This window comes from Chrysemys picta, chromosome 9, assembly GCF_011386835.1.
Source record: "Chrysemys picta bellii isolate R12L10 chromosome 9, ASM1138683v2, whole genome shotgun sequence".
Classification (NCBI taxonomy): domain Eukaryota; kingdom Metazoa; phylum Chordata; order Testudines; family Emydidae; genus Chrysemys; species Chrysemys picta.
The window spans coordinates 62,570,026-62,597,994 of NC_088799.1; the positions used below are offsets into that span (position 1 = coordinate 62,570,026).

At 47.6% G+C, this 27,969-nt stretch overlaps 1 protein-coding gene across 2 annotated transcripts in view; it reads right to left on the bottom strand.

The window, feature by feature from the left end:
- Positions 1 to 27,969, bottom strand: part of LOC101937695 (exocyst complex component 1-like) — an 80,825-nt gene that overhangs the window by 27,068 nt on the left and 25,788 nt on the right. For both annotated transcript variants that reach the window (XM_065556385.1, XM_065556383.1), the window contains exons 6-10: positions 24,837 to 25,064; positions 23,627 to 23,759; positions 19,356 to 19,465; positions 13,568 to 13,717; positions 11,887 to 11,980 (exon numbers count right to left, since the gene is read on the bottom strand). In XM_065556385.1, coding sequence (XP_065412457.1) covers positions 11,887 to 11,980; positions 13,568 to 13,717; positions 19,356 to 19,465; positions 23,627 to 23,759; positions 24,837 to 25,064 — 715 coding nt within the window. The remainder of the gene's footprint in view (positions 1 to 11,886; positions 11,981 to 13,567; positions 13,718 to 19,355; positions 19,466 to 23,626; positions 23,760 to 24,836; positions 25,065 to 27,969) is intronic.

The window sequence follows — 27,969 nt, forward strand, 5'->3', positions numbered from 1 at the left end:
CGACACATTTTTTGCCCCAGCAGGCATTAGGGGCTCGACCCAGAATTCCAATGGGCAGCGGGGACTGCGGGAACTGTGGATAGCTACCCACAGTGCACCGCTTCCAATGTCGACGCTTGCCCCGTTAGTGTGGACTCACAAAGTCGAATTACTGTCCTTAGTGTGGATACACACATTCGACTTTGTAATATCGGTTCCACAAATTCGCTTTAAGTAAAATCGAACTATTCTCGTAGTGTAGACATACCCTTAGTGTTCGGCTAGGCAAGCCCTCCTTGACATTCAGAGCCATGAACCTCTTCCTCCAGCTATCACTGAGATACTCAAGGTTAAGTAAAAAGAAGGATGCTCTGGTGACCAAGGCTTCATGCTGGCATTTAGGAGACCCGAGTTCAATTCCCACCTCTGCCAGAGATGCTACCCTGGCTCATCTGTAAAATGGGGAGAAATCCAGGCCTATCATGGACTGGCTGGCCCTTTAAGAGGAGCCAGGCTTAGCCCTGCCTGTGAAGACCAGCTACCTTCCTAACTGATCCTAATTGATGTGGGATCAGGTGGCCTTGAGTAATGATGGGACCCAGCTGAAAGAGGGTTTGCACAAAAGGCTGAGAGTGTTCACTAGGTAACAGATTGCTTCAGGAGAAAGTTTGTACCCTGATGCAGGGGGCAGTAGGGGTAAAAGCAATCTGTGACGAACTGGGACTGTTCTTGCTGGGGTGTGTGAATGCTGACAGGCGAGTGTGGCTAGGATGGTCTGCATCGGGGGAGGGGAGTCTGCCCGAGGGAACATACCTGAGCTTGTAACATGAGAACCCAGGAAGGGGTTGGAGGCCAGGTGACTCCGGGGCCCGGGAAACTGAACAAAGGCTGTGGGAGGGGTCGCTGAAGAGAGAGTGCTGGAAGCGAGCTGGAGAGATGGCTGGGAGGCAGAGATGGCTCTGACCCCCCAAAGGGGGGTGGGCTGGAATGCCCTGGGACCCCAAGCTGGACTTAACTGAGGGGGTCCTGTTGTCTGTGCCTGCAAGACCTGTCTTGGACTGTATTCCTGTCATCCAAATAAACCTTCTGCTTTACTGGCTGGCTGAGAGTCATGGTGAATCGCAGGAAGCCGGGGGTGCAGGGCCCTGAGTCCCCCAATACTCCGTGACACAATCCCTGGAGGGGGTCTGAAAGAAGGCCAACCCACAGGTAAATGGCTTTGGAGGTAGACTGGAATTGAAGCTCCAGGCTTAGGGAAGAGATACAGAAGAGATGGGGCCTAGGGTTTCTCCTTGCTGGGAAAAGGGTACCAGGGGAAACTACAGAGGGAGCTAGTCCTGTGGTGGGCCCTCAAACAGGGGCAAGGCTCTAGGGAAAACAGTGCTGTGGGCCAGTGTTCCCAAAGAGGAAGTGGGAGCTGGCCAGAACCCAGAGAGACTGAAAGCTTAAGTCCATGGTAGGCTGAGGACAAGCCTTTCAGGGTAGCAGGTTCCCAGAAGAGCGGGATTGAAGAGGAGCCCAGGAGGGGAGGAAGGCTCCGATGAGTGGCTAGGTTTGTGCTGGACACTATTGGAGATGTTGATACCCTGGAAGAGGTGAGGCTATAAGTGACCTGACTAGAGGGATGAAACCCAAGAAGAGGTAGACCCTTCAGGGCCGGAGCAATGCTCTGCAGGGGGTGCTAGATGAGGACAGCCCAGCCACGAGGGCATATGCCAGTGGGGAGTCCACTGTGATATGACACCCATTGTCCGCCTTGCCTATGTAGGCAAGAACCATCTCTTACTATGTGTATGCATAACCCTAGTGCAATGGGGCCTTGATTTCACTTGGGGGGCCTGTAGGAGCTACTGGAATACAAATAATGAAGGTTTCAAATGTGTCACAGGTCAATTTGGATGTATAGTAACGCCAGGCATTTGGATGACGATAGTATACCAATGGCTGGCTCGTACACAGCACATGGAATTGTAAAAGGGGGATTGCACTGGAAGCCACAGCGACTTTGCTGACTGCCTTGGGTAAAGCTTTTGATCCATGCCCCAGTGCAGCAGAAACCAACTAGTGCTATGCTATATTATTGTGGTTCCAATCCAGAGAGACTCGTGCACCTCATTGATTGCTCTACTGATCCTCAGTAATATGCTCATACCAATCTTGTGTCAATAAACTTTATAGCTCACTACCACCTACACATCAGAGTCTGTTTTGACCAAAAAGTGCCTCCAGATATCCAGCTCATGGCAATGCTGAACCGGGGGAAGGAGACCAAAGCCCTGAGGTAAGTGGGGAAATGGGATCCTGGGAGGAAGCACAAGCAGGAGAACGCAAGAGGGGAGGACTCCTGTCTCATGCTGAGAAAGAGGGACAATCGATGAGTTATCTTAAGTGCCTATACACAAATGCAAGAAGCCTGGGAAACAAGAAGGGAGAACTGGAAGTCCTGGCACAGTCAGGGAACTATGATGCAATTGGAATAACAGAGACTTGGTGGGATAACTCACATGACTGGAGTATTGTCATGGATGGATATAAACTGTTCAGGAAGGACAGGCAGGGCAGAAAAGGTGGGGGAGTTGTGTTGTATGTAAGAGAGGAGTATGACTGCTCAGAGCTCCGGTATGAAACTGCAGAAAAACCTGAGAGTCTCTGGATAAAGTTGAGAAGTGTGAGCAACAAGGGTGATGTCATGGTTGGAGTCTGCTATAGACCACCAGACCAGGGGGATGGGGTGGATGAGGCTTTCTTCAGGCAACTAGCAGAAGTTGCTAGATCGCAGGCCCTGGTTCTCATGGGAGACTTTAATCACCCTGATATCTGCTGGGAGAGCAATACAGCGGTGCACAGACAATCCAGGAAGTTTTTGGAAAGTGTAGGGGACAATTTCCTGGTGCAAATGCTGGAGGAACCAACTAGGGGCAGAGCTTTTCTTGACCTGCTGCTTACAAACAGGGAAGAATTAGTAGGGGAAGCAAAAGTGGATGGGAACCTGGGAGGCAGTGACCATGAGATGGTCGAGTTCAGGATACTGACACAAGGAAGAAAGAAGAGCAGCACAATACGGACCCTGGACTTCAGAAAAGCAGACTTTGACTCCCTCAGGGAACAGATGGGCAGGATCCCCTGGGAGAATAACATGAAAGGCAAAGGGGTCCAGGAGAGCTGGCTGTATTTTAAAGAATCCTTATTGCGGTTTCAGGAACAAACCATCCCGATGTGTAGAAAGAATAGTAAATATGGCAGGCGACCAGCTTGGCTAAACAGTGAAATCCTTGCTGATCTTAAACGCAAAAAAGAAGCTTACAAGAAGTGGAAGATTGGACAAATGACCAGGGAGGAGTATAAAAATATTGCTCAGGCATGCAGGAGTGAAATCAGGAAGGCCAAATCACACTTGGAGTTGCAGATAGCAAGAGATGTTAAGAGTAACAAGAAGGGTTTCTTCAGGTATGTTAGCACCAAGAAGAAAGTCAAGGAAAGTGTGGGCCCCTTACTGAATGAGGGAGGCAACCTAGTGACCGAGGATGTGGAAAAAGCTAATGTACTCAATGCTTTTTTTGCTTCTGTCTTCACGAACAAGGTCAGCTCCCAGACTGCTGCACTGGGCAGCACAATATGGGGAGGAGGTGACCAGCCATCTGTGGAGAAAGAAGTGGTTGGGGACTATTTAGAAAAACTGGACGTGCACAAGTCCATAGGGCCAGATGCGCTGCATCTGAGGGTGCTAAAGGAGTTGGCGGATGAGATTGCAGAGCCATTAGCCATTATTTTTGAAAACTCATGGCGATCGGGGGAGGTCCCAGATGACTGGAAAAAGGCTAATGTAGAGTCCATCTTTAAAAAAGGGAAGAAGGAGGATCCGGGGAACTACAGGCCAGTCAGCCTCACCTCAGTCCCTGGAAAAATCTTGGAGCAGGTCCTCAAGGAATCAGTTATGAAACACTTAGAGGAGAGGAAAGTGATCAGGAACAGTCAGCATGGATTCACCAAGGGGAAGTCGTGCCTGACTAACCTAATTGCCTTCTATGATGAGATAACTGGCTCTGTGGATGAGGGGAAAGCAGTGGATGTGTTATTCCTTGACTTTAGCAAAGCTTTTGATACGGTCTCCCACAGTATTCTTGCCGCCAAGTTAAAGAAGTATGGGCTGGATGAATGGACTGTAAGGTGGATAGAAAGCTGACTAGATCGTTGGGCTCAACGGGTAGTGATCAATGGCGCCATGTCTAATTGGCAGCCGGTTTCAAGCGGAGTGCCCCAAGGGTCGGTCCTGGGGCCGGTTTTGTTTAATATCTTTATTAATGATCTGGAGGATGGTGTAGACTGCACTCTCAGCAAGTTTGCAGATGACACTAAACTAGGAGGCGTGGTAGATACACTAGAGGGTAGGGATTGGATACAGAGGGACCTAGACAAATTAGAGGATTGGGCCAAAAAAAAACCTGATGAGGTTCAACAAGGACAAGTGCAGAGTCCTGTACTTAGGATGGAAGAATCCCATGCACTGCTACAGACTAGGGACCGAATGGCTAGGTAGCAGTTCTGCAGAAAAGGACCTAGGGGTCACAGTGGACGAGAAGCTGGATATGAGTCAACAGTGTGCTCTTGTTGCCAAGAAGGCTAACAGCATTTTGGGCTGTATAAGTAAGGGCATTGCCAGCAGATCGAGGAACGTGATCATTCTCCTTTATTCGACATTGGTGAGGCCTCATCTGGAATACTGTGTCCAGTTTTGGGCCCCACACTACAAGAAGGATGTGGAAAAATTGGAAAGAGTCCAGCGGAGGGCAACAAAAATGATTAGGGGTCTGGAGCACATGACTTATGAGGAGAGGCTGAGGGAACTGGGATTGTTTAGTCTCCAGAAGAGAAGAATGAGGGGGATTTGATAGCAGCCTTCAACTACCTGAAGGGGGGTTCCAAAGAGGATGGAGCTCGGCTGTTCTCAGTGGTGGCAGATGACAGAACAAGGAGCAATGGTCTCAAGTTGCAGTGGGGGAGGTCCAGGTTGGATATTAGGAAACACTATTTCACTAGGAGGGTGGTAAAGCACTGGAATGTGTTACCTAGGGAGGTGGTGGAGTCTCCTTCCTTGGAGATTTTTAAGGCCCGGCTTGACAAAGCCCTGGCTGGGATGATTTAGTTGGGAATTGGTCCTGCTTTGAGCAGGGGGTTGGACTAGATGACTTCTTGAGGTCCCTTCCAACCCTGATATTCTATGATTCTATGGAACACGAGAATTATCACACCAGATCAGACCAACAGTATAGCTAATCCAACAGCATATCTCTGATAGTAGTCAGTACCAGATGCTTCAGAGGAAGGTGTGAAACCTTCATGATGGACACTTTCCCCACCCCTGGGTACATTACTGTGTGAGTCCCTTTATATCCCTCTCATTGACTCCCCTTTAAGAGGGAAGAGGCTAGGAAGCCCCCTTGCTGCAGGCCTGAATGGAAGGCTGTGGGAAGCTGCACCCAGAAATAAGAGGGTTGACTCTGAGGGGACATTCTCTGAGCAGGGGTAGGACTCACAGGCAGAGTGACCTGGGGGAGTGGAACATGGTGGGGAGCTGTCTTGCAAGCAGAGTCATGGGAAAGATGCAACTTGGCTAACTCTCAGGTGGATGGCCTGGAGAATGGGAGCCTGGAATAGGAGTGAAAGAACTCGGAACAGACTTGAAACTGACTCTAGGGTGGGTGGTCTGGAAACGATGCCCCTGGAGGAGGGCATGGAAGTTTTCTGCGATTGTAACATGTTGTATTTTGGGGGTTGGGAAGAATGGTTTTATCATGAGGGTTCTGCAGCTTACTGTTCATAAATAAATTATGCCTAGAGGTGGGTCTTTGCACTGGACACTGAAAGACTATATTCCTTTCTATGGGTGAATGAAGGGGAAACTGAGGCAGACACACTGGTCACGATGCAGCCAGCTGTCGGAGGGCACCCCAGGAAGGGGCAGCCCTGATACAACCCCTTATGAATTTTTATCCTTCCTAGTGTAACTACAGATATTGCTTATAAGTAGCACTGCCTTTCTTGAATCCTGCTTACTTCTTGGGCTCCATAATGTCTTGAGGCAATGAGATCCACAGATAACTGCATATTGTCTGAAATGGACTTCCTGTTCTGATTTCTAAATGTGTAGCCTTTCAACTGTATTGAATGTCACCTTGCTCTTGTATTATGAGAGAGGGTAAATAGAAGCATCTAACTTTCTCTATACCGTTTGTTAGTTTATATACCTTTATCCTGTCTCATTAGATATCTGTGAGCAGTTGTGGGCAGGTGCTTCTGTTCACTGACTGGCACGCTCACGCCCTGTGACCCAAGAACCCCTTAATACCAACTGACAAGGGGATGAGTTACAGGAATCTCCTGATTCTGGATTGTACATGCTGGCTCACCAAAGAGTGTCATGTGAGGTCTCAGTTGAAAGCTGGTGTCTCACTAGTCATCAATATCATTGTGAAATATGTACGGGTACTATGTAAGGAGTTACGTATCTATTCCAGAAAATTATGTTCTTAAGCATGTAATCGAAAAGCAGGTCACCAGATATGCCTTAGACCGGTTCCTGCAGACAGGAGGCAAGAAACATTTCTCTCTGTGTCCGGGAAGTAAATTAAGCATTGTAAGTTAACACAATGGATGCCCATTAACATTTGACTTTGTATGTAAGGAACAGATGTGAAATCAGCAGGAAAGGAAGATGCAGGAACAAAGAAGCCATGGGGAGAGGGGGCGTTAACCTGTCCATAGGAAAAGACAACAAACTCTGGGGGTATTTCTAGAAGACAAAGAAGACAGCCTGGCCCCCTTCACTGAGGAAAAAAAAGGGACAGCATCTTTGCATTCATGAAAGTGGGGTCTCAACCAGATTTGGTTTGAAAAAAATGCTAACAAGAACACTGGGTGAGATCAAACTTCTTTAGCCAGGAGGTTAACCTGCTAGTTAAGTTTAGTCTCTGGAAAGTGTGTTTATAATTTTGTTATACATGTAACTACTTGTTCCCAATATTCTTACTTTCTGTTACTTTGATAAACTCATTCTTGTTTTCACTATAAATACAGTTAAGTGCTGTAGTGTCATGCAAAGTGCTGGTCCTGAGTTGAATCCTACAAGCTGGTGGGTAATGTTCCTTTGGGAATAGCCAGCCTGATAAGTCTGTTTGTTCAGTGATTAAGGTGCTGGATGGTGCATGGAACACTCCGAGTACTTGGGGTTGGTGTGTGCCTACCACTAACCTGTACAGAGAGAGCAAGGTCTGCAGGGCATAGAAGGCAGCGCTTGTGCTGCTATAGGCTGGTGGTTTCAGGGAGCTGATCCACGGCAAACATGCCTTCATGCTAATGGCAGGTAGTGGTGAGGCGTCTCTCAATTCTTGGTCCTGTTGAGGAGCATCACCTCACACCCACCTCCCATAACGTTCCATGTAATAGACTTGGTTGAAATTTTTTGACAGCTTTTTCATTAAAAAATGGCTTTTCAAGGGCAATGATTTTTTTTTCACAGGAACATTTCCCAGTGATTGAAATGTTTTCACTTTTCAACACCATTCTGAAACAAAACACCTGAACAAATTTCATTTGGAAATTGTGAGAGAAATCCCACTCCCTCTTCTTACTCCTTCATTCCCAAAAATGTGGGGGGGAGGGACAGAAGGACTTCTGCTTCCTTTTTTACTTCCCCTCGTTAAACATTAAAAAACAAAAAATTTCAAAAAAATCTAAATATTTCTGTCATAACTATAAAGGAAAGGGTAACAGCTGTCCTGTATACAGTACTATAAAATCCCTCCTGGCCAGAGACTCCAAAATCCTTTTCCCTGTAAAGGGTTAAGAAGCTCAGGTAACCTGGCTGACACCTGACCCAAAGGACCAATAAGGGGACAAGATACTTTCAAATCTTGGGGTGGGGGGGGGGTGGGAAGGCTTTTCTTTTTTTGTGCTCTTTGTTTTGGTTGTTGTTCGCTCTTGGGACTGAGAGGGACCAGACATCAATCCAGGTTCTCCCCATCTTTCTAAACAAGTCTCTCATATTTCAAACTTGTAAGTAAAAAGCCAGGCAAGGCGTCTTAGTTTTACTTTGTTTTTCTCAACTTGTAAATGTACCTTCTACTAGAGTATTTATCTTTGTTTGCTATACTTTAAACCTGAGGCTAGAGGGAGGTCCTCTGAGCTCTTTAAGTTTGATTACCCTGTAAAGTTATTTTCCATACTGATTTTACAAAGATGATTTTTACCTTTTTCTTTAATTAAAAGCCTTCTTTTTAAAAACCTGATTGATTTTTTCCTTGTTTTAGGTCCAAGGGGGTTGGATCTGTATTCACCAGGAGTTGGTGGGAGAAAGAAGGGGGGATGGTTAATTTCTCCTTGTTTTAAGATCCAAGGGGTTTGGATCTGTATTCACCAGGGAATTGGTGAAAGGTTTCGCAAGGCTTCCCAGGGAAGGGAATCCATTTGGGAATGGTGGCAGCGAACCAAAACTAAGCTGGTAGTTAAGCTTAGAAGTTTTCATGCAGGCCCCCACATTTGTACCCTAAAGTTCAAAGTGGGGATACAGCCTTGACAATTTCATTTAACATACTTTTTTTTCCAAGGCAGCTCTACATGTAAATTTACAATGCTACACTTCATGATTCCATAGACCCCAATTCTACAGAAAAATCCCTGTCTGTATGGCCCCTTATGTCTGCATGGGGTCCCCTTACACCCAGATCCAGTATCTTAGCTATTTCTGCAGTGCCTTTCACCTGGGTATATACAGCAAGGCAGTGCTCTAGTGTGCTCTAACAACATTGGACTGTTTATAAACATTAATTCTAGTCCGATTGTTAAAGAAATCATTCTATAAGGCCTAACATGCTGTACTGATGTAATCCCAAAAATGAATTTAAACAGCTATATTGAGTTCAGCAAGTAACTCTCTATAATCTCAACTTCCCCTTCCAGTTTTGCTGATCACATGAAATAGCTCCAATCCTTGTTAGATCATCTGGCAGAGTTTGTACACATCTTGTGTGTTACATGGGAGAGGGGATGCCAAGAGCCTATGGGGAACTGGGGTGAGATGCTGTGCTGCTCCTCAAGGAGGCACAGCACAGAACTTGCAGCCTGGGGAGAAACGGGGCTAAAGTGGCTTTAAGCCACTTTTGAGCTTTGCTAATCCTGGGTTCCTCCAGGGGCTGCAGGCTCCTGGAATAATTTAGACAGCCCCAAGGGGCTAATTTACAGCAACTCCTCTAGGATGTCCTATGGGTCACAGAGCTGCCCAGAATCTCCTGTGTGTTATGTGATGCAGCTGCATCCTGGACATCCCTCTATGGTGGGACTGGAGAGAGTGTCCTAGGAAAGCAGCCTTATGGCAGTCTTCCACAGTGCCTGTGCCAGATTCCGCCCTCTGCTGGTTATGGGGCTGTGGTGCACCATGTACTGCTCTGTGATTGGAGCAGGGTGAGGATCTCCCCACTAGAGACAAGTCGCTGGTGTGCAGTGGAATATGGAGTACAGCTCTCCAGCAATGGGGGGAGGAGGAGAGCCACTGTGGAGCTTGTGAGCTAACAGAGAACAGCAACCACAAGGAGAGAGGAGGCTTTGAGACACAGTCTGCATGGGTGAGCCACCTTGTCTGCATTTTCGCACACAAGTGCTTTTCATAATCACTTCGCCAAAGCTTTTGGGACCAAAACACAGTTATTCAGCTGAGCATGAAACGGGAAGAGTTCATTCAGCTTTGGGGAAACAATCTGATGGAGCCATGGCAGGTGAAATAACTGAAGCCATGTGTTGCTGGGAAATGCCTGGAAAGATTCCCACAATTCAAGGCAGACCTGGCAAAGGTGCAGGCAGTTACGTTTTGTAGACCGAAGGCACCATGGACACAGATTTGGAAGACAGGGTAGAGGGTTGCTACCTGCAGCTGGGACTAGTGGCAGGGAATCAAGAGGGTGGGTATGATCTAATAAAGCCAAGAACAAAGTAGTTCTGCCAAGTCTTCCCAAATGAGTCCAGTGTCAAATGGATGCTGTGTAAAGGGAATGGAAATATGGAAAGGAGACCGTGACTGCAGCAGAAGGGAAGTGGAGGTTAGTTGAAAGTGACGCTTTGGGGAAAAAAACCAAAACCCCACCGTGACTCAGGAACCAAGGATGTATAGAGAGGAAAGCAGGAGCACACCTGCATTCAGAAGGGATGATGGGATATTTGCCCATCCAAGGGAGCCGGGGGTGGGGATCTCGCACCACAGGAGAGCAGCAAAGGTATACATGGGTAGGCTGATGTCCAGCAGGCTGATCCAGCAGGAATTCCACTAGCAGAGCCATTGTGTTGGTGGTTCCAATGTCACTTTTAGCCACTGTTCTATCCCTTTGTCTCTGGGTGATAACGGCCCCAAGAGAGTGTGACTACACTAATGATCCTATCCAAAGAATACAACACTGACCAATCAGGACAAAAGGACACAGGTGGAATATTTTACAGCAAGAGATGGAGAAAATCAAGGAGGAAGCACTGGTTCACATGTTCGGTAGCGCTCTATTACATAAACGGACAATCATTATTGCTGCTTGGCCCCCCCCTACAGACTCCATCGCAGACCACGGGACAGAGAGGAAATGATGACTGGAGAGGACCCTAGGAACAGTTGAAGAGTTTAAAACTACTGCGGTGATCTGATCCTAGAGCCAGTTTACCTCCTGGTGTAATTTAGAGCATTCCTAGCCCAGCTGGCTATGGTCTGTAGGGATTGCTGGGATGCAGTGCATTCCAACCATGCCTATTTTTTCCCTGGGGGAATTACCTTTTATACCAGGGGCTGCAGAATGGGAAGGGGCCACACCGGCTCTTTGCCAGCCAAAGAGAGGCTGCTTTTTGGCCCATCATTGTGGGAACAGTGCAAAGGACCTGGAGTGGGGCTCGGGAATGAGCCCCTCGGGAATGAATTATTCCTCCACCCTCAGACCCTGCTATGGGAGCAATGTGTTTCTAATGCCTCAATGCAGGTTGTAAAATATATGTAGACCAGCAGGTCTGACAGCCATGGAATGTGCCTTTCATTCCACGTTAGCTCCACCACAGCAGATTACTACTTACTATCCATGCCACTGACAGCAATGGGAAACAGCATGGCTTAGCAGTCACTGAACCATCAGACCGTTATGAAGCACTGTGCAAACAGCTTCCTCCCATTGCAGGGAGCAATTCATGACACAGCACTCTTGGATTCACCCAACACTCCTCCCCACATGTTGTGGACTTGGATTAATTTTTTTTTCTATTTTCTGTTGGGAAAATCTAAATGAAACACTTTGTTTTGGGGTCATTTTGATATTGATCTCTGCATCTGCCTGAGCTCTCCCATACCTTACGGAAGCTGTAGTTTTTTGATCAGCCATGTATTAAAGTCAATGCACTGTTCACCTAAGTAAAGTTATGCATACATTTGTGTTTGCAGGATTGGCAAACGTTAGCACACTTCAGGGAAAAACTAGTATCACAGAATGGTTCTGGGCTTCACCTGCACTACCATACAAACAGACAGCGTTGCATCTCTGGCTCTCTGATGCCTGCAGAAATGCCTATGCCTCTCCACAGCAGAGATTTATTTGTGAATTCCTGGAGGGGAAGCCACAAAGACCCCAAAGCTCAAAAGCAAATAAGCAGTACTGAATAAAACCTGCAGCAAAGGTTTGTTTGATCATACAATGTCCACCTGGTGTAAATCAGCATAACTCCTCTACAGACAATGGAGCTTTGCCAGTTTGCAACAGCTGAGGACTTGGCCCATAGATGAGAGGGGAAAACCCACCCAAGGAACTGATAGTTTGGGGAAGGGAGTGGGGGTACAATTCCTCTGTGTACCCCACTTACAAATCAATCCCTGTCCCACAGCACTGAATCACTTACATTCCTTTGTTCTTCCCAGCAGCAGCATTCTGGCCAGCTCGAAAAAAGCTTTGATTTCCCTCTCGTAGAGTCTGCTAAGATTCCAGGCATAGACCTGGAAGGGGAAGGAATGGGGAAGGAAATGCCAGTGGGTCTCTCTCCTGTCTCTCTGCAGCTCCCCATCTCAACCACCACCAAGCCATTCTCAGCAGTCTCTATACTGTGCCTGATACAAAGCCTACTGCAGTCAGTGGAAACATTCCTGTTGACTCCAGTGGGCTTTGGATCAGGCCTTTGGGAGAGCTGTGGAACTGATCATAAAAACCTGGGAAGGGAAGAACCTAGCTGCTCAGCATTGAAGCCCATTCTAAAGTCGTGCCGTTCGCTGGCTGCAGTGAGCAAGGTTGTTGAACTGTGAAGACTCTGGCACCCAGACTATGCCACAGCAAGCACGCTGTGCCGTGGACAATAGCATCGGCTTGGACTTTGTCTTCCACGAGGGTGAGCTTTACCCCAACATGAAAACACAGCTTCCAGCATCCTTCCTGGCTCTTGTTTTCAGCAAACAGGACAGTCCCACAGTAAGGAGCACACTTGTCAGTGAAGGGCTATCTGCCTTCCAACTGCACACTTGGCTTTCACAAGCTAAGTAGCCTCAGAGGTGGTCAGTACTTCGATGGGAAACTTCGAAAGCAGTGATACTCAGATCTCGGTGAATCAGGAGCCAAATCAGTGATCAACATTACCCAAAAGAGCCACTGTAGTGTGAATTCATTGTTTCATTTAATATAAATAAAATAAACTCATTCCTATATATATGCTTCTCACAGCAAAATGACTGACATTCTACAGTTGGTTAATAACACAGTAAAAGCATCCTGATTGGTTAAGAATGAAATCACACAGTGTTTTAATACCATGTGCTGCAAAGAGCCGCAGGAGACACATTGAAGAGCCACTTGGGGCTCCTGAGCCACCGTCTGAGGATCACTGCTCTAAAGGGGAGCTGCAGGGAGCAGTGCTAGTGATTTAGCAGGTGCTACTGTTCTCTTAGTCTGAGCAATGGAGGAATGCCCCAGCATGGTACAAGGGGGTGCTGTCTTTCTGATCAGATATAGGTACTGGCCTTCATTGAATACTGAGGGGTCCATTGTATGTTTGATATTCTCAGGGATCAAACCTCATCGGGCATTCTTTTATCCCACTCTGATGGTGACTATGCTGCAGAGCTGGGACTCCAATCTGGGTTCAGTCCCTGGCTCTAACATAGATGCCTATACACATTTGGGTAGTTCACTGTAAAATGCGAATAACACTACCTTTGCCTGTCTTGTCTACTTAGGCTGTGAGTGTCTCTGTTACTATGAATGTGCCCATGGCCTGGCATCATGGGCTCTGATCTCAGCTGGGGAAATTCAGATAACGATGACTATTCTTGAGTAGTGTCCTCGTTCAGAAAACAGGGCATAGCTTTAAGTCAAAGCCCAAAAGACTTTACATAAAATACTGTTGTGAATAAAAGTGATATTTCCATGGTGATTTCTTCATTTCATCTTTATATGGACACGTCTATATTAAAATACCACAGCGTAGAATACCAACCCAATTAAAAACATCCCACTTAATGGAATAATGTAGGATTATTTATTGTTACCCCACCATGACTGATGTTGCACTGGATAGTTCAGCTGTGAGGCCGTACCTTGGGGAGGTCATGGAACAGGATCGGGTTGGCATTCTTCAGCCATGCCATAAGTGGAGTGTAAGGTAGCAGGTCGTCATGGTAGGGCCCATGGGTGGATGAAATTAGCTTGCTAGCCTGCTGCATTCGAGCAGGAACTTGACCATTTCCCTGAAACAACAGAAAGAGCAAAGCCTAGCTCAATAAAATCATTCATATGGAGCACTTGGCAAATTTAAATGAATCTCTCCTGGATTGCATGGGAAGCTCCAGTTCTGGACAGGGATGCTGGAACAATTTGTATAGTGAGGGTGCTGAGAGCCACTGAACCAAGCTGTAAACCCTGAATATAATGGAAACTGCGTCAAGCCAGGGGGTGCATCAGTACCTACCATGCCCCTACTTCCAGTACCTATGGTTCTGAAAACATTTGAGAAGCCATAAGTTACTTGGGAGAGCAATGTTAAAAACCACTATGGCCATGGGTCTACACTTATTGCTTCACCAGTATAGCTATACTATGCCAGTAAAGTGGATGCAGCTTATTGATGCAAAGCTGGGCTATTACTAGGATAGCTTATTCCATCACCACCACCCCTCAAGGAAATAAGCTATTCTGGTATAGCCAATATAGCTGCATCTACACTAGCGGCCTTTGCTGGCATAGTTATGTTGCTGAGGGATCACACCTCTTCACGACGCTGACTGACATAGCTATGTTGGTAGAAGTCTGTAGTGCAGATGTGACCTATGTTGCATCCAGTTGTAGGGGAACAGGGATGAACAAAATGATAAGCTGGTAAGGTCTGGTCAAGCTGCAGTGGGGAACTAAACTGAGAAGCCACATTTGTGATGCTGGATTTTAGCCAGAGAGGCAACAAAGTCTGTTCATCTTCAATTCAGCCTCTACTTATGAGGACCCACATTGTGCAATCAGATCTGCGCAGGTGCAAGGATCTGGATAGATGGACCTGACTGCAGGCCCAGGATAGCATAGTGCAGGCTACTGCAAGGCATTCTCTCGGGCTGCTAGGGAGACATGTTGGGGGAGGAGAGGTTGAGGGGCAATTACAACCTCTGTCCCTCACCATTTCCAAAGGGAAGTTTAAAAGGGGTGGTAGAAAATAGGGCGTTGGCAAAGCAAGACGTCATTCAATAAAATAACCCTTAGTGTTGACTCCAAGCATAAATCCTTGCGTTGTGTGTGTGATTAGTCACACTCAGAATCTAGAAAACTAGATATGGGCCATTTAGCAGTGAGCCATAGTTAACACAGCTATTTCCAACAGCACAGTGGTTCTCAAACAGGGGTACGTGCACCCCTGGGAGTACACAGAGGTCTTCTGGGGGTACATCAACTCATCTAGATGTTTGCCTAGTTTTACAACAGGCTACATAAAAAGCACTAGCAAAGTCAGTACAAACTAAAATTTCATACAGATAGTGACTTGTTTATACTGCTTCTGTGTACTGTACACTGAAATGTAAGTACCATATTTATATTCCTATTGATTTATTTTATAATTATATGGTGAATGTAAGCAAGTGGTTTTTAAGTGAGGAGAAACTTGGGGTATGCAAGACAAATCAGACTCCTGTCTCATGCTGAGAAAGAGGGACGATCGATGAGTCATCTTAAGTGCCTATACACAAATGCAAGAAGCCTGGGAAACAAGCAGGGAGAACTGGAAGTCCTGGCACAGTCAGGGAACTATGATGTGATTGGAATAACAGAGACTTGGTGGGATAACTCACATGACTGGAGTACTGTCATGGATGGATATAAACTGTTCAGGAAGGACAGGCAGGGCAGAAAAGGTGGGGGAGTTGCGTTGTATGTAAGAGAGGAGTATGACTGCTCAGAGCTCCGGTATGAAACTGCAGAAAAACCTGAGAGTCTCTGGATAAAGTTGAGAAGTGTGAGCAACAAGGGTGATGTCGTGGTTGGAGTCTGCTATAGACCACCAGACCAGGGGGATGAGGTGGACGAGGCTTTCTTCTGGCAACTAGCAGAAGTTGCTAGATCGCAGGCCCTGGTTCTCATGGGAGACTTTAATCACCCTGATATCTGCTGGGAGAGCAATACAGCGGTGCACAGGCAATCCAGGAAATTTTTGGAAAGTGTAGGGGACAATTTCCTGGTGCAAGTGCTGGAGGAACCAAGTAGGGGCAAAGCTTTTCTTGACCTGCTACTCACAAACAGGGAGGAACTAGTAGGGGAAGCAAAAGTGGATGGGAACCTGGGAGGCAGTGACCATGAGATGGTCGAGTTCAGGATCCTGACACAAGGAAGAAAGGAGAGCAGCAGAATAGGGACCCTGGACTTCAGAAAAGCAGACTTTGACTCCCTCAGGGAACAGATGGGCAGGATCCCCTGGGAGAATAACATGAAGGGCAAAGGGGTCCAGGAGAGCTGGCTGTATTTTAAAGAATCCTTATTGAGGTTGCAGGAACAAACCATCCCGATGTGTAGAAAGAATAGTAAATATGGCAGGCGACCAGCTTGGCTAAACAGTGAAATCCTTGCTGATCTTAAACGCAAAAAAGAAGCTTACAAGAAGTGGAAGATTGGACAAATGACCAGGGAGAAGTATAAAAATATTGCTCAGGCATGCAGGAGTGAAATCAGGAAGGCCAAATCACACTTGGAGTTGCAGTTAGCAAGAGATGTTAAGAGTAACAAGAAGGGTTTCTTCAGGTATGTTAGCAACAAGAAGAAAATCAAGGAAAGTGTGGGCCCCTTACTGAATGAGGGAGGCAACCTAGTGACCGAGGATGTGGAAAAAGCTAATGTACTCAATGATTTTTTTGCCTCTGTCTTCACGCACAAGGTCAGCTCCCAGATTGTTGCATTGGGCAGTACAGCATGGGGAGAAGGTGACCAGCCATCTGTGGAGAAAGAAGTGGTTGGGGACTATTTAGAAAAACTGGACGTGCACAAGTCCATGGGGCCGGATGCGCTGCATCCGAGGGTGCTAAAGGAGTTGGCGGGTGAGATTGCAGAGCCATTAGCCATTATTTTTGAAAACTCATGGCGATCGGGGGAGGTCCCAGATGACTGGAAAAAGGCTAATGTAGTGCCCATTTTTAAAAAAGGGAAGAAGGAGGATCCGGGGAACTACAGGCCAGTCAGCCTCACCTCAGTCCCTGGAAAAATCATGGAGCAGGTCCTCAAGGAATCAATTATGAAACATTTAGAGGAGAGGAAAGTGATCAGGAACAGTCAGCATGGATTCACCAAGGGCAAGTCATGCCTGACTAACCTAATTGCCTTCTATGATGAGAGAACTGGCTCTGTGGATGAGGGGAAAGCAGTGGATGTGTTATTCCTTGACTTTAGCAAAGCTTTTGATACGGTCTCCCACAGTATTCTTGCCGCCAAGTTAAAGAAGTATGGGCTGGATGAATGGACTGTAAGGTGGATAGAAAGCTGGCTAGATCGTCGGGCTCAACGGGTAGTGATCAATGGCTCCATGTCTAGTTGGCAGCCGGTTTCAAGCGGAGTGCCCCAAGGGTCGGTCCTGGGGCCGGTTTTGTTTAATATCTTTATTAATGATCTGGAGGATGGTGTGGACTGCACTCTCAGCAAGTTTGCAGATGACACTAAACTAGGAGGCGTGGTAGATACACTAGAGGGTAGGGATCGGATACAGAGGGACCTAGACAAATTAGAGGATTGGGCCGAAAAAAACCTGATGAGGTTCAACAAGGACAAGTGCAGAGTCCTGCACTTAGGACGGAAGAATCCCATGCACTGCTACAGACTAGGGACCGAATGGCTAGGTAGCAGTTCTGCAGAAAAGGACCTAGGGGTCACAGTGGACGAGAAGCTGGATATGAGTCAACAGTGTGCTCTTGTTGCCAAGAAGGCTAACGGCATTTTGGGCTGTATAAGTAGGGGCATTGCCAGCAGATCGAGGAACGTGATCGTTCCCCTTTATTCGACATTGGTGAGGCCTCATCTGGAATACTGTGTCCAGTTTTGGGCCCCACACTACAAGAAGGATGTGGAAAAATTGGAAAGAGTCCAGCGGAGGGCAACAAAAATGATTAGGGGTCTGGAGCACATGACTTATGAGGAGAGGCTGAGGGAACTGGGATTGTTTAGTCTCCAGAAGAGAAGAATGAGGGGGGATTTGATAGCAGCCTTCAACTACCTGAAGGGGGGTTCCAAAGAAGATGGAGCTCGGCTGTTCTCAGTGGTGGCAGATGACAGAACAAGGAGCAATGGTCTCAAGTTGCAGTGGGGGAGGTCCAGGTTGGATATCAGGAAAAACTATTTCACTAGGAGGGTGGTGAAACACTGGAATGCGTTACCTAGGGAAGTGGTGGAGTCTCCTTCCTTGGAGGTTTTTAAGGCCCAGCTTGACAAAGCCCTGGCTGGGATGATTTAGCTGGGAATTGGTCCTGCTTTGAGCAGGGGGTTGGACTAGATGACCTCTTGAGGTCCCTTCCAACTCTGATATTCTATGATTCTATGATTCTAAGGGATACAGTAGCCTGGAAAGGTTGAGAGCCACTGCAGTAGAGTACTTAGAATCCACTCTCTGCAGGCAATAATATCCACCATGGGCCTGATGGAGTCTCATCTCAATATGGTCACAGCTGCGTGAGACCAGAATCAGGACCTAGAACCGTTCCTGACAAACAATATTCAATAATGACGTGGCAAGGACTATTTTAGTTTTTCAATGGGCATGAGAAGGAGGAAATGTGATCCAGATTTCTATGCTCTTAGGGATGGAGTTTGAGTCTCACTCCAGAGAGAAAAACCCTGAACTGAATGTCTGTGCTCTCCTGGAACTAACCTCTTCTCCTTTACAAACCTCTGCTTTGTCCATTCCCAACCGAGTAGATCCCCTCCCAGATGTAATGTAGATGTTTAAAGGTGACTTTTTGAAGGGATTTGGGTTTGTTTCATATATAAAGAAAGCGAGAAATGTGTTATTTTCCTTTCCCTGCCCCTGCCAAAATAGATTTTTGCTTATGTTTTAATTTAGCAATAGCAGGAGTCTCACACTTCAAATGAAGGTGCAAGTAATTTGAGACTTAAACAAAGACATCCTTTCTACCAATCATCAATTAGGCTCCAAAGTTAAATGGTTGTGGACAAAAACGAAGTTATAAACAAGCTGATTGATATCCCTTCCTTTCTCAATAGCCGCAACCAGGGGCATGCACAAGGAGGGGCAAGCAGACACACGCCCCGCACTCAGTAATCGGCCGGGGGCACAGAACTTCTCTGGTCCCAGCGAGTTCCTGCCGGGGCTGGAGTGGTGAGGGCCAGCGAGCTCCTCAGGGGCGGGGGATGGGCATGGGCACAGAATGTGCCCCTCCAAAAGGGATCAAATTTAAATTCCTGCGCATACCCCAGGCTGCAACTTTCAGTCTCTTCCCTCTTGTGATGTTATCATTTCATTAGTTTCCAGTAAACGTAGAGTCCTACAAGCTAATGGGGACCTACGTTTCTAATGTATATAGGAAATCGGGGCGGGGGGGGAATCACTTTAAAAAAAATGTTGTTCAGGCTAAGCCTTTTTTGAATTTGACTGCGGCAAGACAGTGGCATGGGAGGACAGTTCTCCAGATCAATAAATATGTGCAACACTGCCCCCCTGTAAGAGAGTCAATCCAAAGAAGGTTTGTTTAGGTGTGTCTAAAGAAGGGCTCGGGAAGACACAGGTGTCTTTTAACCCTTTCTGTGCCTGTTTTTAGGGTAGCACTTTCTATACCTCCAACATTGCATTGCCAAAATATTAATTCTTTTCAGTGTTTAACACATGCCACGGCAAGTTTGGGGTTAACATACCTGCAGTTCAAAGATGCTTGTAATATGGCTGATGAAACTGTTTTCAAAGTTCTGCTTCAGCGTTTCAAACATGATCAACTGTTCTGCTATGGCCTGCAGCTTCCGGTAACCTTGAGTTAAGGAGGAGACACGGCTGACATAACGAGAGACTGCATATGCAGCGTTGTGCCCAAAGACACATCAGTCATGAAAGTGACAAATATGACAGGTCGCAGAGACGTGCAATTTTGAAGAAATACTCTAATCCAAACCCCAAAGGAGTGAAATATTCACTGCAGCACTAAAATAACAAGGGCAGTGCCTGAGTTTAAAAACTATGCATGCAAAGTACACTGCTAGCTGTCCATCTTCATGTGCAAATATCCAGTTTCTGTACAATGCAATCACTGCCCTTTCATGCACAAATGAAGCATATCACTGCACCCATGGGGTTTTCAAATCAGACCCACGCTGTATTATTCTAAAGGAGAAAATAATTCCCCAACACTCATATAAATACTGTACAACTGGGCTGCTAGATCGCAGGCCCTGGTTCTCATGGGAGACTTTAATCACCCTGATATCTGCTGGGAGAGCAATACAGCGGTGCACAGGCAATCCAGGAAATTTTTGGATAGTGTAGGGGACAATTTCCTGGTGCAAGTGCTGGAGGAACCAACTAGGGGCAAAGCTTTTCTTGACCTGCTACTCACAAACAGGGAAGAACTAGTAGGGGAAGCAAAAGTGGATGGGAACCTGGGAGGCAGTGACCATGAGATGGTCGAGTTCAGGATCCTGACACAAGGAAGAAAGGAGAGCAGCAGAATACGGACCCTGGACTTCAGAAAAGGAGACTTTGACTCCCTCAGGGAACAGATGGGCAGGATCCCCTAGGAGAATAACATGAAGGGCAAAGGGGTCCAGGAGAGCTGGCTGTATTTTAAAGAATCCTTATTGAGGTTGCAGGAACAAACCATCCCGATGTGTAGAAAGAATAGTAAATATGGCAGGCGACCAGCTTGGCTAAACAGTGAAATCCTTGCTGATCTTAAACGCAAAAAAGAAGCTTACAAGAAGTGGAAGATTGGACAAATGACCAGGGAGGAGTATAAAAATATTGCTCAGGCGTGCAGGAGTGAAATCAGGAAGGCCAAATCACACTTGGAGTTGCAGTTAGCAAGAGATGTTAAGAGTAACAAGAAGGGTTTCTTCAGGTATGTTAGCAACAAGAAGAAAATCAAGGAAAGTGTGGGCCCCTTACTGAATGAGGGAGGCAACCTAGTGACCGAGGATGTGGAAAAAGCTAATGTACTCAATGATTTTTTTGCCTCTGTCTTCACGCACAAGGTCAGCTCCCAGATTGCTGCACTGGGCAGTACAGCATGGGGAGAAGGTGACCAACCCTCTGGGGAGAAAGAAGTGGTTCGGGACTATTTAGAAAAACTGGATGTGCACAAGTCCATGGGGCCGGATCCGCTGCATCCGAGGGTGCTAAAGGAGTTGGCGGGTGAGATTGCAGAGCCATTAGCCATTATTTTTGAAAACTCATGGCGATCGGGGGAGGTCCCAGATGACTGGAAAAAGGCTAATGTAGTGCCCATCTTTAAAAAAGGGAAGAAGGAGGATCCGGGGAACTACAGGCCAGTCAGCCTCACCTCAGTCCCTGGAAAAATCATGGAGCAGGTCCTCAAGGAATCAATTATGAAACATTTAGAGGAGAGGAAAGTGATCAGGAACAGTTAGCATGGATTCACCAAGGGGAAGTCGTGCCTGACTAACCTAATTGCCTTCTATGATGAGATAACTGGCTCTGTAGATGAGGGGAAAGCAGTGGATGTGTTGTTCCTTGACTTTAGCAAAGCTTTTGATACGGTCTCCCACAGTATTCTTGCCGCCAAGTTAAAGAAGTATGGGCTGGATGAATGGACTGTAAGGTGGATAGAAAGCTGGCTAGATCGTCGGGCTCAACGGGTAGTGATCAATGGCTCCATGTCTAGTTGGCAGCCGGTTTCAAGCGGAGTGCCCTAAGGGTCGGTCCTGGGGCCGGTTTTGTTTAATATCTTTATTAATGATCTGGAGGATGGTGTGGACTGCACTCTCAGCAAGTTTGCAGATGACACTAAACTAGGAGGCGTGGTAGATACACTAGAGGGTAGGGATCGGATACAGAGGGACCTAGACAAATTAGAGGATTGGGCCAAAAAAAACCTGATGAGGTTCAACAAGGACAAGTGCAGAGTCCTGCACTTAGGACGGAAGGATCCCATGCACTGCTACAGACTAGGGACCGAATGGCTAGGTAGCAGTTCTGCAGAAAAGGACCTAGGGGTCACAGTGGACGAGAAGCTGGATATGAGTCAACAGTGTGCTCTTGTTGCCAAGAAGGCTAACGGCATTTTGGGCTGTATAAGTAGGGGCATTGCCAGCAGATCGAGGAACGTGATCGTTCCCCTTTATTCGACATTGGTGAGGCCTCATCTGGAATACTGTGTCCAGTTTTGGGCCCCACACTACAAGAAGGATGTGGAAAAATTGGAAAGAGTCCAGCGGAGGGCAACAAAAATGATTAGGGGTCTGGAGCACATGACTTATGAGGAGAGGCTGAGGGAACTGGGATTGTTTAGTCTCCAGAAGAGAAGAATGAGGGGGGATTTGATAGCAGCCTTCAACTACCTGAAGGGGGGTTCCAAAGAGGATGGAGCTCGGCTGTTCTCAGTGGTGGCAGATGACAGAACAAGGAGCAATGGTCTCAAGTTGCAGTGGGGGAGGTCCAGGTTGGATATCAGGGAAAACTATTTCACTAGGAGGGTGGTGAAACACTGGAATGCGTTACCTAGGGAGGTGGTGGAGTCTCCTTCCTTGGAGGTTTTTAAGGCCCGGCTTGACAAAGCCCTGGCTGGGATGATTTAGCTGGGAATTGGTCCTGCTTTGAGCAGGGGGTTGGACTAGATGACCTCTTGAGGTCCCTTCCAACTTTGATATTCTATGATTCTATGATTCTATGCCTTCGGTTCTCCATTAAAAACAAGCTTCTGTTAGCTCCTTTCCTAAATATAAGACCAGATAAGCAGTCAGCATATAGATGACTCCTGGCTCCAACGTATTTAGGGAAAAGGGTGCCAAAGCTTAACTTAAGCTTGCTCTAGCAATGCTTTCCCCTGCCCTATAACATATATAGACAGAGAGTGGGCTGACTAATTCTATGACCTGGAGGAGTAGAACCCTTTCCTTCTGATTCCTTTCTTCACAAATATGCACTGATGGGGCTGGCCTGGCAATCCCAACCTTTACCCTGGCTGTGAAAACAGCAAGTCCAGGATGACAGGCAACACCAGAGTGTGCTTTTAAGGTCTCTCTGAGGTTGATCCTGAAGGTCTTAGCAGAGTAACCTCCGGCATGTCTCCTAGAAGCCATGTATCCCTTACAAGTAACTCCCCCAGCTAACATCCGGCACTGGCACCATCCACTGTCAGAAGGCAGGATACTGGGCTAGATGGACCATGGGCCTGACCCAGTATGGCTGCTCTTATGTTCTTAACATGTACCCCCACCACGCTAGTCCACATTCAGCTCTCCATGGGCATCAGCCCTGTGCCACTGAAGATCCCAACGCCCCAAACTGGCAGGTCAAGGCCACTCAGGAGTGGAATGCCACTGACGGTCATCCCAAGTAAATGACTGAGAACAGAGCTCACTGAGGATGTGGGGAGATGAAATTTGGTGAGGAGAGAAAAGTTTGAGGTTTTGTTTCCAGTCTAACACGGGTTTGTGTTGAAGTAGGAAAGCAGGATACGCATCCCTCACATCAGAAAATAAAGTGAAGTAATGTCCCGTGAGTGTGTGGCAATTCAGATGGGACTGGAGGAGAACAGACAAGTCAAGTGAAGCCTGGGAGTGGTGGAAAGGTCAGGTCAAACGCAGGAGGTTCCTGCACTGTAGCCAGTTTTATGTCTGAGAATGCTGACACCCGAGGAGGTGAAGTAACTTGAACAATGAGTCTGGGATCTCATACTCATTCCTTCCAGGATTTTGCTCCAGTTGAGTGCTAGAATTCAGGGCTTCCTTCTGTTTTGGAGCTTTACCTCAGCCAACCTGCAGGTGAAGGGTATGGGGCAGTCCCTGGAAATCCTGGAGGCCATGGTTCAGAGGAGGACCTCACAGCCCAGTGACTCAGTGAGCCTATGCGAAGGTTGGACAATACAGTGCTGTGCTCTGTGGGCAGCTCACATGACTGTAAGTCAATGGTGTTGATAAGGCACAAAAGGCGGCAGTTAGCTTCTACTCCTACTCACCCGGCTGTATCTGAACGTTCATGCAGCTGGAGAGAGCTTCTGCTGCTGCAATGCAGGCCTTCACTTTGCTGGGGCTAGAGAGGTCGCCCCGGCTCAGAGCCTGGCGGTGCTTCTTGCTAAGGTCCAGATTACTCTAATTAAAAACCCAAGAGAACTGATTTAATGCATGCTGTCTTCCTATCCCTCCTCCCCTCACCAGCATCCGAGTTTGGTGTCCTATGCCCTGTGTGCACATATGAAGGATGGGCACTCTCACTGCTTTAAGTGGCACAGTGCTACATTAAACTGCCAGGCTGCATTCCCAGTCAAATGCATCGTGCTGCCATTTCCCCTTCCAAAATAATAGTGCACCATAAAAACAGCAGAGCTCCCAAATGGGGTCATGGCAAGGGAGAGCCTAGGGATCCAAATCACAGAGCAGGGCTCCAGGGTGCTAGGGGCTGTACAAACACATAACACACAGACAGTCCCTGCCCCAGGAGATTACAAGTTAGAGAGGATTATTGAAGGCCATGCATCCAGGGGCAACTATTTTAGCATCAGATTGCTGCCTCAGCAGCAGTGCGAAAAACTCATGCCACTGTTCTCGTTCCCATGTGACACAGTTATATGGGAATGAGACATAGTGACATACTTATAACAGGAGAGGCAGAACAATCCTGGAAGCTGATTGGCTGGTGAAGAGATAAGAAGAATTTCAGGTAAACATGGTCCAGAAAAATCAAACATTTCTCTCCTTTCCCCCACCACAAATATGACCCTTGTTGATAGTAGCTGCATCCTGTGCTGCAATGCAATTAAAGAGTTAATGTTTTAGCTGTCGCTATGCCCAGGAATGGTGCTGAGAATCTGTGTCATTGCTCATAAAGCACTGGTCTTTGTTGTGAACTCATGGGCCTCTCTGTGCTCCTTTCTGTTGCCTGGTCAGTAGCAGCATGACACATAAAGCTGTCTTTGTTCCATGAGACTCTCTGATTCCAGCCATGTCACCTCTGCTGCACCTGGGCCACACCCCCTCATTTTAAATCTGAGCAGTGTGCCCATCACCATAGTATCTAGGCCTCAAAGAACTGCCCGGCTCCCTCACTCCTAAGCCAGACAGGCTGGGAGCCCGGTGGAGGCAGGTCTGGATCAGGCTCCCTAAGCCCAGTGGGAGTCTGTCCCCTGACTTCAATGGGCCATGCATCATTCCCTCTGTGACTTCACCTACCGTGAGGAAGAGAATCTCGCTCATGAGCTTCTCATGGTTGGAGTCTATCTGGTGCAGCAAGGAGTTCCCCTGCTGGATGTGATCCATCTGCTGCTTCACACTCCCCAGCAGCTCATCATAAACTTGCAAGGTCTCCTCCACTTTGGCAACCTCTGCCAGGGCCTCGTCAATGGAGCCCATCAGCAGTGTCACCTGCTTCTCGGAAGAGATGATGGCCTGGAGATTGGCCTGTGAACAAGAGAAGTAGAGTGGTCTGGTACAGCACAATGCTAGTGCAGTGATGGGTGCTGTGGTTGGCTTATATTCACATACACACAGACACTTTGATCACTAGCTAGGATCAAAGACAGGGACTTCTGCAAGAAAGCCACCAGGCCTCTGCCACTTGGGCCAAAACAGAACTCTTTCGGTGGCAATGTGCAACAGTTTGTTAAAATGCCTGCGGTCCACTACTAGAGGTAGACATTCAGTCTCTCTCTCTCTCTCTCTCTCTCTCTCTCTCACACACACACACACACAGCGTCAATGTATCCTATTTATACTCAGCTAAGATAAAATGCCTTTGGATTAGTGCCATAGCAGCAGAGGTTTCTGGAGGCCATGCCATGCCATGGGGTTCTGCTGTGTGCCCTGCAAGGTTCTGAGAGTCTGACATGTCCACAGCACCAGCTCAGAATATGAAGCCAAGTGGCATGGCAGCTTCTGAACCACTCATGCAAACACAAGACCCTTCCCTAGATACAGCCTTTGAAGGCCTTGACATGATATTATGCCAGGGAAATGTTGCACGCTGGGCATGTGTGGAGCACATTCCTTTTGTATTCAGACATGAAGCCAAGCTCCACGGCATTTTGTAGTATCCACCTTTCTTCCCACTCTGAGGAATTCTCCTGCCGCCTTCAGTGGGGCTGCCGGAGGGAATCCAAGATGACAGTTCATGTGTGGGGCTGTCTCAATTTGTGTGCGGTGAGATTTCATGGGACCTGTGCCATCCAGGGATATGGAGTATCACAAAGTAGGTGCACTCCCATAATAATTTCAATCTAACACATTGTCTAAGGGTCACGTGCTGTTCCAACAGCACAGCCCTGGATAGCTAGGTCTTGCACTGGAGAGATCCATTGGATTGAGAGAGGAAGTGAACAGACCTTCCTCCTCAGGCAGGGGAGAGGTTCTGCTTCTGTATATCCAGTTTAAGGCCATGTTCATAACACGCACATGTGCTCTCAGCCTCACCCACCCCAAAACCCACAAAGGAAGGCTCTATGCTGCTTTCCCTCCAGCCTGTCCACGCTTCAGCTCCTCAATGCAGCTCCCTGGGCTCTCAGATTCCAGGCAGCTGCTGCAGAGTGCCCCACAGCCCCTAAGGTGGCTGCTGCCCCAGAGAGATGGTGGAGAGCAGGAGGCCCTGTAAGAGCCCCATCCACTACCAGCCCAAGGAGGAAAAAGGAAATAGCAACTCCAGCAGAGTAGCTGGAACCGCCACAGCTACCTCCTCGAGTAGACTCCACAAAGAGCAGAAGAAAGAAGGGTGCTGTAGGGCTGGTGATGGCACCTGGTTTTCCTACAGGGCCCTGGGTGCTCTGCTACTTCCTGCTCCTTGTGGGGGGACACACTGGGGACAGCAGCAATGACTGGCTCATTGCTCTGCTGGAGCTCTTGCTCCCCTCCACTTGCCAAGGGTGAGTGTGGACTCCGGGGCGCTATGTGACCCTATAGCCAGCTCTCCCTATGGCCATATTTCTCTGCATTCCCACAAAAGTATCTGACCCAGGCCATTATGAGGAGGCACGCAAATTCTGAGCCAATAGCCACCACACACATGGTTTCCTATGTGTTACCCCGCTGAGCTGTTTTGATGGTGGAATTAATGAACAGTTAAATCACGCATGACATGTACATATATATAAGAAAATGGGAGGCACTATTAGCCTCAGGAGGTCTTAGACATTTGCTTTGACAGGCCATGGAGCTATAATTGCTTGTTAATCATCATGGACAAGATCTATGAGAGATTAACTGGTTTTGAAATGGTAATTGAATCGTAGCCACTGGTTGAAGCACCATGTTGGGTATCAAATAAGATAATCGATAGACACAGGCCTGGGAGGATTGAAGTTTCTGGTCTGTTGTTTTTCTGTCTTTTAAATGAGTTTGTCTTTGTTAATATTAAAATTAGGTGATACGTTTTTTATTAAATAAAAAGCAACATCAACAGAAGCATCTGTGCCCCCACAGTAAACACAGGCAGTGCTTTGCAACCATGAAGGCCACAAAGGAAAGGAGACAGAGGTTCTGTAAATCAACAAGAGGCCTGGCTTCCTAGAAAAGTTAGAAGGGGCTGTGTGATGGGGTATTCACCCCAAGCCAGAAAGGAAGGGGTTAAAAGCAGCGTAGGGAGGCAGTGCAGGGAGCAGCCAATTAGAGAGAGGCTGCACAGCGCAGCCAATCAGGGCCCAGCAGGCTCACATAAAAGTCTGCTGGGCAGACTAGGATCAGTTACTGTGGGGAGCCTAAGGAGAGAGGACTGTGTTCCTAACAGCCTGCAGGAAGGTAGTACCTTGGACAGAGCAGTTGCTGGCTGGCTGCTGGCACTTGCGGATTGGAGGCCCTGAGAAGAGTACAAAGAAGGTGCTGGGTCCCATGGGGAAGTGGCCCAGGGAATTGAAGCAGCTCTGCTGGCGAAGTTAAAGAGAGGCAGTGGGACGCTTCTATAGCCAGGGTCCCTGGAGTAGTGGATGGGCCCAGGTCCCCTCCTCTCACCACTGGGAGAGTGGCTGGACAATAGAACTGGGAGATACTCCTCCCACACACACCCCTGCACAGGAACACAGATGGTGACATGACTGGAGGGCGGAGTCATGAAAGGACATTGCCGTTCCTCGACTGAGGTGAGTCTGTAGGAGGAGAAAGCGCTGGGAGCGGCACTACCAGGAGAGGGCGTGCTGGCTGAGAAAGCTAATCTGTGTGATGGTGGGCAGGAGGTGCCACTCTGGTGAGGGAATTCTGTCACAAGCTGCCCTAGACCCAAAGAAGGTCAGTCTACAGAGCCTCACTGAAGGAAGATCTCATTTCTGCTCCCCTGAAGGGAGCAAGGCCGCCACTTCCTGCAGCTCCCCATTGGCAGGGAATG